The sequence below is a fragment of the Liolophura sinensis genome, chromosome 1, assembly GCF_032854445.1.
Source record: "Liolophura sinensis isolate JHLJ2023 chromosome 1, CUHK_Ljap_v2, whole genome shotgun sequence".
Lineage (NCBI taxonomy): Eukaryota > Metazoa > Mollusca > Polyplacophora > Chitonida > Chitonidae > Liolophura > Liolophura sinensis.
Window position 1 is genome coordinate 53,224,094 of NC_088295.1, and position 12,951 is coordinate 53,237,044.

Sequence of the window (12,951 nt, forward strand, 5' to 3'; positions counted from 1 at the left end):
GATGTGTCCAGCGCGGAACATGATTAACGAATTGATGTGGAACCTATTGTATCGACAGTGTCATAATTTAATGGTACCGTCGTGTACACGAACTTAATTAAATGAGGTTCTTATTATATCACTGCACTTCTGCAAGATCGATTATGTCATTGATCTTTGTATTCGAATAGCTTAAATAATTCGTGTCTTAATGTATCAATTGTCCTCACAGAACTTTTTCTGCAATCATTATAGTGCATTATATTATACGCTTCAAAAATGATTAGCCCATGATGTCAGTTCGGCAAAAGAATTCTTTGTATTCTTTTAAAAGCTCACGTTGTAAGCTTTTTTTTAGGAAGAATGTGACACAGTCGCAAATAGAGCTGACATTTTCGGAGATATGCTGATACTTTGATGAACATTTTGTGTTAGAGGCTGGTGTGATAAAATTAAGTGTCAAGCAATACTTATACTATACATCGTTTAGTATCCCACACACGCTTTCTAGTTGGGAGATAAACAGGTCATTCAGAATTATGCTTCTATCAGAGCTATTTTGAAAACGTAGGATATTTAAACGGTTTGATTGTAGACATAAAATCACGAGACTGGGGAACACTTCTATCTTCTGAAAAGACTGTCTTCTCGATGTGGTAACAAGGTTTTTATTTACTTTATTAGAGGATCATCATTAAGCATCATTTTATGCGCCAGGCTACACAGAAAACCACCGGACTAAATCTGCTGAAACTTTACACGACGCTTGTCCATGGTCTGAAGAGTATTTTCTTCAAATCTGGCACATGTGACTGTATTTGGGTGGCATTTGTCTTCTTAATATGAATCATTTCCGAATGTAAATTAGGCTTGGTCTGTCCAATGAAAATATCGAAAAAGTAGGTCAACTGAAAAAATTTGCACAATTGGATCGAACAAAATCATTTCTGAGACCTTCGTGACCTCAGCATTATAAGTTTTACAGAATTATTCCCGCTTGAGTTCACGTGAGACGCAGGTTCCGGGGGTCAAACTTATCTAGCGGTGGCAGTGATGTAGAGCGAGCGTAGAAAGCAGCTTATGCTGAAGTCAGTACCGCATAGAATGTAATTCTATGCCTTTCAGGGAGTAAAGTCATTTTTGGTGTACAGGTGCATGCTTGGTATCAAAATGACGAAAGTGTGAAATTCTGGGCGAGAGGACACAGTAAATGCTTATTGGCCAGGGAATGTTTGTGGCTGAGTTAAAGCACTAAACGTTATCATTGTCGCTTATGGAAAATTAACAAGTGTCTGACGCCCGCTGATATGGAAAGGGAGGTAACCCAGGGATGTCTGCCGAAAATGGCTTCTCGCCCAGGTTTCTCTCCATTTTGCATTTTAGAAAAAATTAAAACAACTTCGTCCAGCTACAGTGTTAGACATACAAAAATATCAGATATGTCGGGCAGCACTCAGTACACTTTAGATTTCCCATTAATAAAAAGAATCTCCCAACTGTCCCCAGGGAAATTTATTTATTTTATTTATTTATTTGATTGGTGTTTTACGCCGTCCTCAAGAATATTTCACTTATACGACCGCGGCCAGCATTATGGTGGAAGAAAACCGGGAAAGAGCCCGGCGGAAACCCACGACCATCCGCATGTTACCGGCAGGCCTTCCCACGTACGGCCGGAGAGGAAGCCAGCATGAGCTGGACTTGAACTCACAGCGACCGCATTGGTGAGAGGCTGTCCCCATGGAAATAGTATCAGGAGCACTTGAACGTATCCCATGTATTACCGTGTATAAACATAACATAACTGTCATGTCATCACCAAACTGCTAAACACCAGTACTAATAACACTTGCTTACAGCCAGCTTTCACAAAATGTTAATATTTTATTCAAAAGTTGGTCCGATTTATTAAACATCGAATCGCTATTAATTTATTAATACCTCGTTTTTCATTGATATAAGTCTATGTGACATAAGACAATTTAAGATCCAAGTCGATTGTAACGATATGTGATATAACGCTTCAGTTTGAGCTTCAAATTAGATTTGTATGATTTCTTTAAGATATATATATATATATATATATATATATATATATATATATATATATATATATATATATATATATATACACATCTATATATATATATATATATACATTGATAAGATAAACTGAAGATTCAGATTTATGTGTTTCACCAAAGTGACTAAAAACAAAATCTGCTCAAATAAGATTGATGGGAGACCGTGTTTTGTGCTTAACTGATAATTACCTGCATTAATTTTAACAGCATGATTTTCATTCCATCAAAGATATATCTCCATCCTCTCTAGTTTGTGAATACACCATCTTGAAAACATTTCATCAACTTAAAAAAAAATCATACAAAACTGAAATCAGTTCACCATTTGACAAAACAAAACTATTTTTTTGTATTGCAGTAGTCTTGCTCGAATATGTACATATATATGTATATAAAAAGTCATAATGACCTATTTATTGCTTTATATAAAGTGCCAGTTTAATGGAATCACATTTATTGCGCCGTCTACCAAGGTTAGTCAAACTGTGTTACGTCGGGAACAAATTTTACAACATCTCCTCGAACGCTTTAAAACATTATCCAGCAAAGATTTAAAATAAACAGTTTGGGAAATTGATTTAATTCTGAACATAGGTAAATAGTTATTAAAATATACGACTTGATAACTGTCTGTCTCTACGCCCTCTCTCTAGACACACCAAGCCACATACAAAGCCAGAACAGACAGAAGGCGATACAAAGCCAGAACAGACAGAAGGCGATAAAAAGCCAGAATAGACAGGAGGCGATGCAAAGCCAGAATAAACAGTAGGCGATACAAGCAGCTATCTGTAATAGTGGCTTTGTGCCCCATAGGAGTACACTGGGGATAGTTTACCGCTTCCTGGTAGTCCAGTAAATCATTAACAGTAAAAGATAAAACCGAGGACAAATTACAAATGATAACGATAGACGTAAAAACCAGATCGGAGTTGCAGGTTCATATCGATCTTACACCTCTTTTACTTCCTTAACATATGTACATTAATGAGATAACACTGAACGTTCAGGATAAAACTGAACATGCAAATATGACATGATTTACCAAACAGATCAAACAAAACCTAGCGAAGCACAATGTGTACGTTCGAGCTATACCGCCTACAGACATAAAACCCGTCAAGGTCAAGGTCCGCCTCTTCTGCCCAATGTTGCAGGTGTATAGGGAAGCCCAAGACTCTAGTCCGGCTGTGGTCTACAATTTGGTGGGATGGAGAGTTAAGGTAAGCTGGACAAGTCCCTCTTGGGGGGAGGTCCGCGAGGAGATTCCTTCTGCTTCTTCTTCTCCTCAAACATCAGAATTCTGTAATAAATAATAAAAAAAAAGGGATCAATAGACAAAAACCCTTTACACGACAGAAACTGTGATGGGGAAACTTTGCCGTCACGTGACTATATGACAATGTAACCCTGACATTGGAAATGTTTGCTAAAAATGGATTTTTATTAGGTCATAGAGGTGAGAACAGATATTTTACATTTGACTGCATGATACTGCCTTTATGTCTCCATGATACTTCCTTTATGCCTTCATGATACTTCCTTTATGTCTCCATGATACTTCCTTTATGATACTTTCTTTATGCCTTCATGATACTTCCTTTATGCCTCCATGATACTTCCTTTGTCTCCATGATACTTCCTTCATGATACTTCCTTTGTGCCCCCATGATACTTTCTTTATATCTCCATGATACTTTCTTTATATCTCCATGATACTTCCTTTATGCTATCTTTTTGTCTCCATGATAATTCCTTTATGCTCCATGATACTTCCTTTATGACTCCATAATACATGTTACACCTCACTCGACTCGTACAATACAGCCTATAGGCGTTAACTTGTTGAACTGACAGAATAATATGTTTGTTGAGTGATGACACAGTACATAAGCTAATGCCACAAATTGTTACATATGGCATATTTACCCTGTTATTCCAACAGAATATTTTTATTGGTGTAATGGAGCAATTTGTTGTCTATAACATAGTACCAATATAAACTAGCATCACTGAGAAAACACAATATTATTCTACATTTAACAGATAAATTTTGACAGTCTGTTTGTATTTATAACTGTCAGATCATCTGTACTTACAGTTTTAATACCGAGTGTTTGTTGCCTAGCATCATGTTGAGAAATTCGTGGTATGAGATGGTACCAGAGTTTGTTGTGTCCACTTCGCTGATCATTTTCTTTAACTCCAGGTGAGTCTTGGCCTGGCCTAGCTTCTCCATCATCCTTTTCAGCTCCATAATATCTGAGGATAGTGCGGGAGGAAAAGCACCATTAGGCAATCATATACCACTATAATGTAAATGCTGAAGACATCATCGTGTGATGAAAAACACTGTTAGATAATCATATACCACTATAATGTAAATGCTGAAGACATCATCGTGTGATGAAAACCTCTGTTAGATAATCATATACCACTATAATGTAAAGGCTGAAGACATCATCGTGTGATGAAAACCACTGTTAGATAATCATATACCACTATAATGTAAATGCTGAAGACATCATCGTGTGATGAAAACCACTGTTAGATAATCATATACCACTATAATGTAAATGCTGAAGACATCATCGTGTGATGAAAACCTCTGTTAGATAATCATATACCACTATAATGTAAAGGCTGAAGACATCATCGTGTGATGAAAACCACTGTTAGATAATCATATACCACTATAATGTAAATGCTGAAGACATCATAGTGTGATGAAAAACACTGTTAGATAATCATATACCACTATAATGTAAATGCTGAAGACATCATCGTGTGATGAAAACCTCTGTTAGATAATCATATACCACTATAATGTAAATGCTGAAGACATCATCGTGTGATGAAAACCACTGTTAGATAATCATATTCCACTATAATGTAAATGCTGAAGACATCATCGTGTGATGAAAACCACTGTTAGATAATCATATACCACTATAATGTAAATGCTGAAGACATCATCGTGTGATGAAAACCACCGTTAGATAATCATATACCACTATAATGTAAATGCTGAAGACAATAACACTCTATATGTAGTCGGGCATTCCAGCACTTCACGCACCATAGACACCTAATGCAAGGAAACCACCCTAAAGAATCACTTACCCAAGCACTAAGGCGGTCCGGCCGTAAGTGAGGAAGTCTTTCAGCAACCTGCGGATGGTCGTGGGTTTCCCCCGGGCTCTGCCCGGTTTCCTCACACCATAATGCTGACCGCCGTCGTATAAGTGAAATATTCTTGAGTACGGCGTAAAACACCAATCAAATAAATAAATAAGCTAAGGCGGTCAACACAATGGAAGGAAAAAACATGGAAGAACCATTCAACAAAATACAGGAAAGAAACGCATGAAGAAAACACTGTCATGGAAATAAATCAACCAATTTAACAACAATCAACGGAATATCACCGTGCAAGTATATATTGAGGGAAAGTATATGTAAAAGCCGTAAATCACATGATCCCTATACAGGTTTAAGATGTAAAACAAATACACACCTATGTCCCCAGAGTTGTCATCGTCAAATTCCATAAACTGATCTGAAAGTAAAGAATTAAATCGATATGGTACATTTTTAAAACAAACGCATATCAGAGGCTATATAAAGTGTCAAACGCGATTATATAAACGGTAGTCTCATTATATACGTGGAGAATTTTATATACTGACAACTGAATGTGTTGATGGAATAATTGTATTGGGACTTCAGCAAAGCAGCGCAGACCGTGTACCCCTTGCCACGTCGTTTCTACGAAACACTCTGCCGGACTCGCTGAATTCTTCCGAGCCATGCATGACGAGCTCGACAAGGCCACCACACAGCTCCGAGTAATTCGCCATGCATTCGCTCTTATTGTTATGCACATGTATTTACCAGTGAAATACAGTGACGGCAGATCTCGATGAATAATAGGATATGAGTAATTGTCGATACTATCAGTCCAGGGCTCAAGTCTCGCAAACATCGTATCCATCTTCATGTTTCCTAGGTGGCACGTGCCCATAGTATATAGGAACTAATCAAAAGAATTTTACACCCGTACTGACGTCTGGATATAACTGGATTGGCAATATGGATATGATGCATTACCATGTATACAGTTACATGTACTCATTTACAAACATACGCCCTTGTTGAAGACTGGATGCCGTGCTCATTTTTGTCACCCAATTCCCAACTGCATTGCTTCAGGTGCGAAAGTTTTTGTTCCTGTACAATCAAGTAACTTTTGCACGTTTCATATTTTGTATATACGTATCATACTAAAGGCATTATCAACACTAACGCTTATACGCACCTTTGTAAGCATTAAGCCGCTCTTCCAAATCCTCGAAGTCCTTATAGTCTTCATCTTCCAAAAATTCCTTCAGAAAAAAAAAACAAAAGTTTGTGGTTAGAGCATAGTTGTGTATTAGGTGTATTAGCAAACCATGGACACGTCAGGTAAGATACACAAGCTTGGTTATGAGTGCATTATGCAGAGGGCTGGTCAACACGATTGTCTACCCTTAATATGTTTGGACGAAGTATCCGAAGTCATATACATGTGTATCTAGTTTCTTTCTCTTTATTCTTCCAAAAAAAAAAATGACTCACCTTGTTTATGTCATCCAAGGTTATAGATTGCTGATGTTTAAGTTTGCCATACTGTTTACCACCTTAAAGAGAGAGAAACGAATTTAATCAGCGAGCAAATCATCTTCCCGATTATCACTTCGCCCTATATACGCCTATACAATATGGCGAACAAACGGTTCTATTCAGTACTTTCTCATTAATCACGCCTAATACCTCCTATATAATAGATCTATTGACAAAAACGTCTCTTATTTTCTCACTCATATGCTTCTCAATCCTCCTGCATTTTCCAAAGTAGTAGGTCTAACCATATATGATGTAGGCGGACGATCATTTACATCAGCGACACAATATACAGTGCAGGTTTTGATAATGAAACAGAAGGGCCATGTCAGGAGATTGCGTGAATCTGAATATTTTTGTATTACAGCATGTATAATTATGCAAGAAAAGCAATATTCAATGTAAGGGTATTATCCACACCAAGAAGGAGAAAAGTGTTTTCTTGACACAGAGTATTAGCTTATAGATGACCGTCATGAACACGGAAACTTACATTTATCAGACAAGCCGAGCATTTAGAAAATTTCTTATATATAAAAAAAACAGATGTTGAGCAATATGTGAACATGAACAATTGCGTGATGTAATACACAGGTAAACACGTTCTACTGCATTCAGGCAATTTTAACTTAGGGCTTGAGCCAACGAAACAAGTCATACACTGCCGTAAGCACATTTTTGAATTACAACGTTAAACGCTTTTCCATCAACATATACATGTATAAACAAAACGAAGTACTACAAAGTTTTCTGACCGTAAGTCTACTCAGCTCTTGTTTAAGTGTGTTACCTACTCTTTACATTTCAGTAATCCAGGCACCTGTGTCATGAAGCCTACTTAGTGTAAAGTAGCCATTAGCTTAGTGCGCTTCATATCTCTACAACATACCTTGTCATGCTAGTTAAGGGCTTATGTAGCTAAGTGCACTTCATGAAACCAGGCGCACTTGAGAGCAAAGGCTTATGTACAGAATCTGTAGTTCACGTTAAGACATTGGCAGCGAAGGTTTATGTCTAGAGATAAGTCTGTAGCCTACATGTACGTTAAGACATTGACAGCGAAGGTTTATGTCTAGAGATAAGTCTGTAGCCTACATGTACGTTAAGACATTGACAGCGAAGGTTTATGTCTAGAGATAAGTCTGTAGCCTACATGTACGTTAAGAAATAGGTGGGAAAGGCTTATGTCCAAAAACTGTAGTTTGTGGGCGTTGAAAACAAAGACTTATATCTGTGGCCTGCATATATGTTTAGGTACTGAGGGCAAACGCCCTCGAAGTCCAGAGATAAGTGTGTAGCCTACGCGTCCGTTAAGACATTGAGAGCCAAGGCTTTATGTGGAGAGATAAGTCTGTAGCCTATGTGTACGTTAAGACAGTGAGAACAAAGGCTTATGTCCAGAGATAAATCTGTAGCCTGCAAATATGTGAAGGTATTGAGAGCAAAGGTTTACGTCCAGACATAAGTCTGTAGTCTACATGTATGTTAAGCTACCCTATGTTAAGCTATTGACAGCAAACGCTCTCAAAGTCCAGAGATACGTGTGTAGCCTACAAGTCCGTTAAGACATTGAGAACAAAAGCTTATGTCCAGAGATAAGTCTATAGCCTATGTGTACCTTAGACTTATCTCTGGACATGAGAGCAAAGGCTTATGTCCAGAGATAAGTGTGTAGTCTACATATATGTTTAGGTATTGAGAAAAAAGGCTTATGTCTGAAGCCTACGTGTACGTTAAGACTTTGAGACTGCTGTAGAATCAAATTTCAAAATCGTAGTCCGTGAATAATTTTCAAGCAAAATATAGGTACAAATATAGGTATCTCTGTCACGCTTTGATTGCAATTGTTCTTAAAAGCCCCCGACCTAACCAAGGCCGAGATTGGACCCCTTACTTGTTTGTTTTAATGAATGAATGAGTATGGCTTAACGCAACTTCAGTAATATCGAAGGCACATCGCTGAGACCAGCGATTGAATGATAAACACTTGGCAACGATTTCTTCCTCTACGCGAGCAGTGTGCTCTGGAAATCCTGCTTCACTAGTGGCATCTCACAGTATCCAAGCCCTCATGGCCACGGTACGGTATACACGACATGCTTGACCTACTTTGGACATACAGCTGTACACATAGAGCTTCTGTATCAATAGATATACTTCTCGTGCTGAAGGATGGACGATAAAGATAAGCCAGTGAGAAGCTCCTGCATTGAAATTTCACCGGGTTAAAGAACTCATTGATGTTATGAAGTGATACATTGCTGTCTAACCTCGTGCTTCAGGCACATGACAAACCTCTTGACCTAAGGCCGCAGCCAAAACAGCTAGAGCTGGAATTGAACACGCGATCTCATTCGTCCCGGGCGGCGCTTCGGCATTTCAACCACCTGAGCCAACAAGGACACTTAAGTGGTTGTATTATTAAAGTTATTAAAATATTTATTTCCTAGTGGATAGATTTGACCTTGGTATTATAGGCAAAGGGCTAAAAACATTAAATTTTTCTCAGTCAGATCAGTTTCTTAACGTCCTATTTCGTACCTAAAATATATCCGTTGAATCATGCACATGCTGGATTTATCATCATTGAGACGAAGCTAGGATATGTAGGATGATAACTGTACCCTATACACCCAGTAAGTGGAATTAAATAGACAAAACCTACTGTACACGTGAAGATAACCCCAAATATGCCATTACAGGATATATGACAACAGAATGTACGACCTAGTGACCTTATTAACAAATATTTACCACAGAATGACCTTATTAACAAATATTTACCTTATATGGATGATGGAACAACGAATAAGATCCTGTTAAAATTCGGTGATGACTCACAAACACAGTACCTGTCACACATTCACCTCCGCAAAAACTAATATTTTGGAACAATATACACAGCTCCCATTATACAGGCCGCAGTATATATATATATATATATATATATATATATATATATATATATATATATATATATATATATATATATATATATATATATATATATATATATATACTATTCTTACATGCATATAACCTTCTTACCTGTTTTTGGCACACATATTAACATAATTTAAATTACCATTACGAAACTGATAGGGATCGAATCTTCACTGTAATATTCTGTAACCAAGCGCGAGCAATGGGTCGTTCCGAGGATCGTGTGACGTATATTCTGTTTGTGACCAATTATGTCGTTTTCCGACCAATCTACCTCTTGGTATAACAGGCATGTACGCGGTATGGAGCTATATCATCATATGGCTATAAGCTGCTCACAGTTACTGATGGTTTTTATACACAGCTGTTTGGTTTGCATGGCGGTGAATCGACAACGTGTTGTAACTAGCTATGTTTAAGGTATATACAATTAAGGTACCTGCGCAGCGATGGCATGGCACAATTTTGGTACCCGGATGTTTGTATAAACATGTGTGCGGAGTAAGTTTTACGATCGACGGTGGTGCACGGCGCAGTAAAGATACACGTGTACTACATCTAACTGAGCAGAGGTATATAGCCACGTGGCCATATGGTGTCTTCTCTGGGAATAGCGCACAGGTTTAACCAATTCCACATTTTGGGTGTATATAGGGCCCCTCTATTCTCGTGTCCGTACCTGTATCATGTCCAAACACGATGGCATGTATGGAGTAACTGGCGGTCTCCACGTTAAAACAGTCTCCAGCACGTTATAGAATAGTCACCACAATACTACCATTACCCACAATCATTTATATTGCCTATACATGTACAAGCAAGTTTAACGTATTATTTGTATGGGAACAGATTTTACTTCCGTAATGATATCAGTAGATATACTTCTCGTGCTGAAGGATGGACAATAACGATAAGCCTGTGAGAGGCTCCTGATTTCAAATTCCACTAAAGAGTAAAGAATTCCCTCATGTTATGGAGTGATTAAATGCTGTCTAACCTCGTGCATCAGACACCTACAAACCTCTTGACCTAAGTCCGCAGCCAAAACAGCTAGAGCTGGATTTGAAAACGCGATCTCATTCGTCCAGGGCGACGCTTCGGCATTTCAACCATCTGAGCCAACAAGGACACTTAAATGGTTGTGTTATTGAAGTTCGCTGCAATATTTATTTCCTAGTGGGTAGATTTGATCTTAGTATTGTAGGCATAGAACTATATACGTTAAATTTCGCTCATTCAGGTCGGTTTCGTAACGTCCTATTTCCTACTTCCTGCAGATTTTACTTCCGTAATGATGTTTTCTTTCTAACATATCTCAAGGATTTGCAGGTTTGGCTATTTTCTACAGATCACACAGACATGTATATTACTTAAACACCCTCCTCACTTGACGACATCATATGGGGGTTAAACTTTTGCTCTGGAAATGGGAATTCCTGAGCGTTTTGTTGTTTACGGTTGACCTTCGGGGACAGTCGGTGACAGATTGTTTATACATGTATGTTCTTTATATTGTCAACAACAGTCAAAACTCAACGAAATAAAGGTCGACGTCCCATATACGGCTCTATAACCTAAACATGTATATGGGCTGGAGTTTCCAGTTAATCTGGATATGCTTCTGTACAGACAGTAACGTCACTGTACAAACAGTATGTAGCCAATCCCAAAGCTGTCTATGTATCCTGTGTTGTTAGCGTCTCGCCTTCCGCTTTTCCCCACGACATTGTGTGTGTATATAAATATAGTTATATAAGCGCATCAAATATAGAGAGCTGTATGCAACTGTTTAATACAACTCGCTGATATCCACCCAGTGTACTCATAGAGACTGCCGCAGAATAAAGCGTTTTATACATAGAACATGAATCTCAGATGCAGACAAGTGCTGGATTCGGGTGGCTGGTCGGGAAGGCAGGATACATCCCCCACTTCCATTCAGATACATCGTGCTGTGTGTACGAAGAACGGCTGGCAGATCTCCAGCTGGGATGGAGGAGGGCCACAGACACTACAAACCCCCTGAATATAGCATGCCCCGTACACCGCGACAACGGTCTCGAATCGGCCTATCCTTGCAACCAGCCCACCACTCCCCCTGCTATCCCCGCTCAACCCAGCCCCACCCCAACCCGGGCCCTCATCGCCCGTCAACCCGCCCATTGCGATGAGCGATGCTGTAAAAGGTCTACATATCTAGACCTTTAAGGCATGTCGAAAGAGCAACTCTATTTAAACTGTTACAAATGAATAACTTACACGTTATTATTATAGAACGTGTAGATATAAATTTTTGGTCACTTACCCTGCCTATCCACGTTTTGTAGTGGCATCTTGGATGTCTTGTGTTTTTCTTTCTTTCTCTACGCTTTTACCACCCTGTGGAACTCTCTGTCCTTTGCCAGGGCAATCGCTTGGTCCGAAGTGCAAGTTGTCTCCACTGACAGACAGTCACGCTGTAAGGCCGAGTGAAGCCTCGCGATCCTGTTAGTGTTGGGTCCCACTCCGCTAACTTCCTGATCGGAGCCACTCACTGTGCAGGGCTCAACTAAATTCACGATAGGTTAGAACCTCTCTTAACGCTTTCACCAGGAAGATAAATGAATGCAGGTCGACGGGATTCTATGCACGGACTATAAGGAACGTATGTGCATGTGTTCACCTCGGAAAGTTCTATTCAACTGCTGTGTTCTACACACGAAGGCAAGTGTCAAATAGCCTCCGATCGATGTTCTCGGCTCACTGATAATAACACTCCTCCGGCCGAGTTACTCACGCGTGACGTGCCCTTACGCTCAGAGCGTCCCATGAAACAGGACAGATCGTGCACCGGAAACTACTCAGTGAATAAGCTTACATCTGCTCATTTGAATAATATACTGTTATCTGTTTCACACCCATATGCGTTATCTTGCATTTTTCTTCAAATGTTTTATGGAACACATGACGTTCATAATTAGTGTATGGTGAACTCTATTAGCCAGTCGCTCTCCGATCCGTCTCGTCCATTAAAAACGAGTAACACTCTAAAAACTAAACTAACAAGATATTACTATGTTTTCGGAGCTAGTGATTATACAATAACTTATGTTACAGCAACATAAGATGTTATGGAAAGCACAATTACAACAACGACACTATGCAGGTCTAACAGTTTATAATCTAGTTTAAAAAAAAAAATGAAGATAATAAAACAAGCAAATAACGTATATTTAATGTCGGACCTATACGTCGTTTAAACGATACGTTACATCGAAAGCATATTTGCATTGAATGTTGATTA

At 38.8% G+C, this 12,951-nt stretch overlaps 1 protein-coding gene across 1 annotated transcript; it reads right to left on the reverse strand.

The window, feature by feature from the left end:
• Positions 1 to 2,141: 2,141 nt before the first annotated feature.
• On the reverse strand, positions 2,142 to 12,402 carry LOC135472995 (allograft inflammatory factor 1-like). Its single transcript, XM_064752762.1, has 6 exons — positions 11,974 to 12,402; positions 6,681 to 6,742; positions 6,382 to 6,448; positions 5,581 to 5,622; positions 4,163 to 4,325; positions 2,142 to 3,366 (listed from the first exon to the last, which is right to left on the reverse strand). Exons 1-6 carry the CDS (start codon positions 11,999 to 12,001, stop codon positions 3,282 to 3,284), a joined length of 447 nt encoding a protein of 148 aa, XP_064608832.1. The 5' UTR covers positions 12,002 to 12,402; the 3' UTR covers positions 2,142 to 3,281.
• Positions 12,403 to 12,951: the final 549 nt, after the last annotated feature.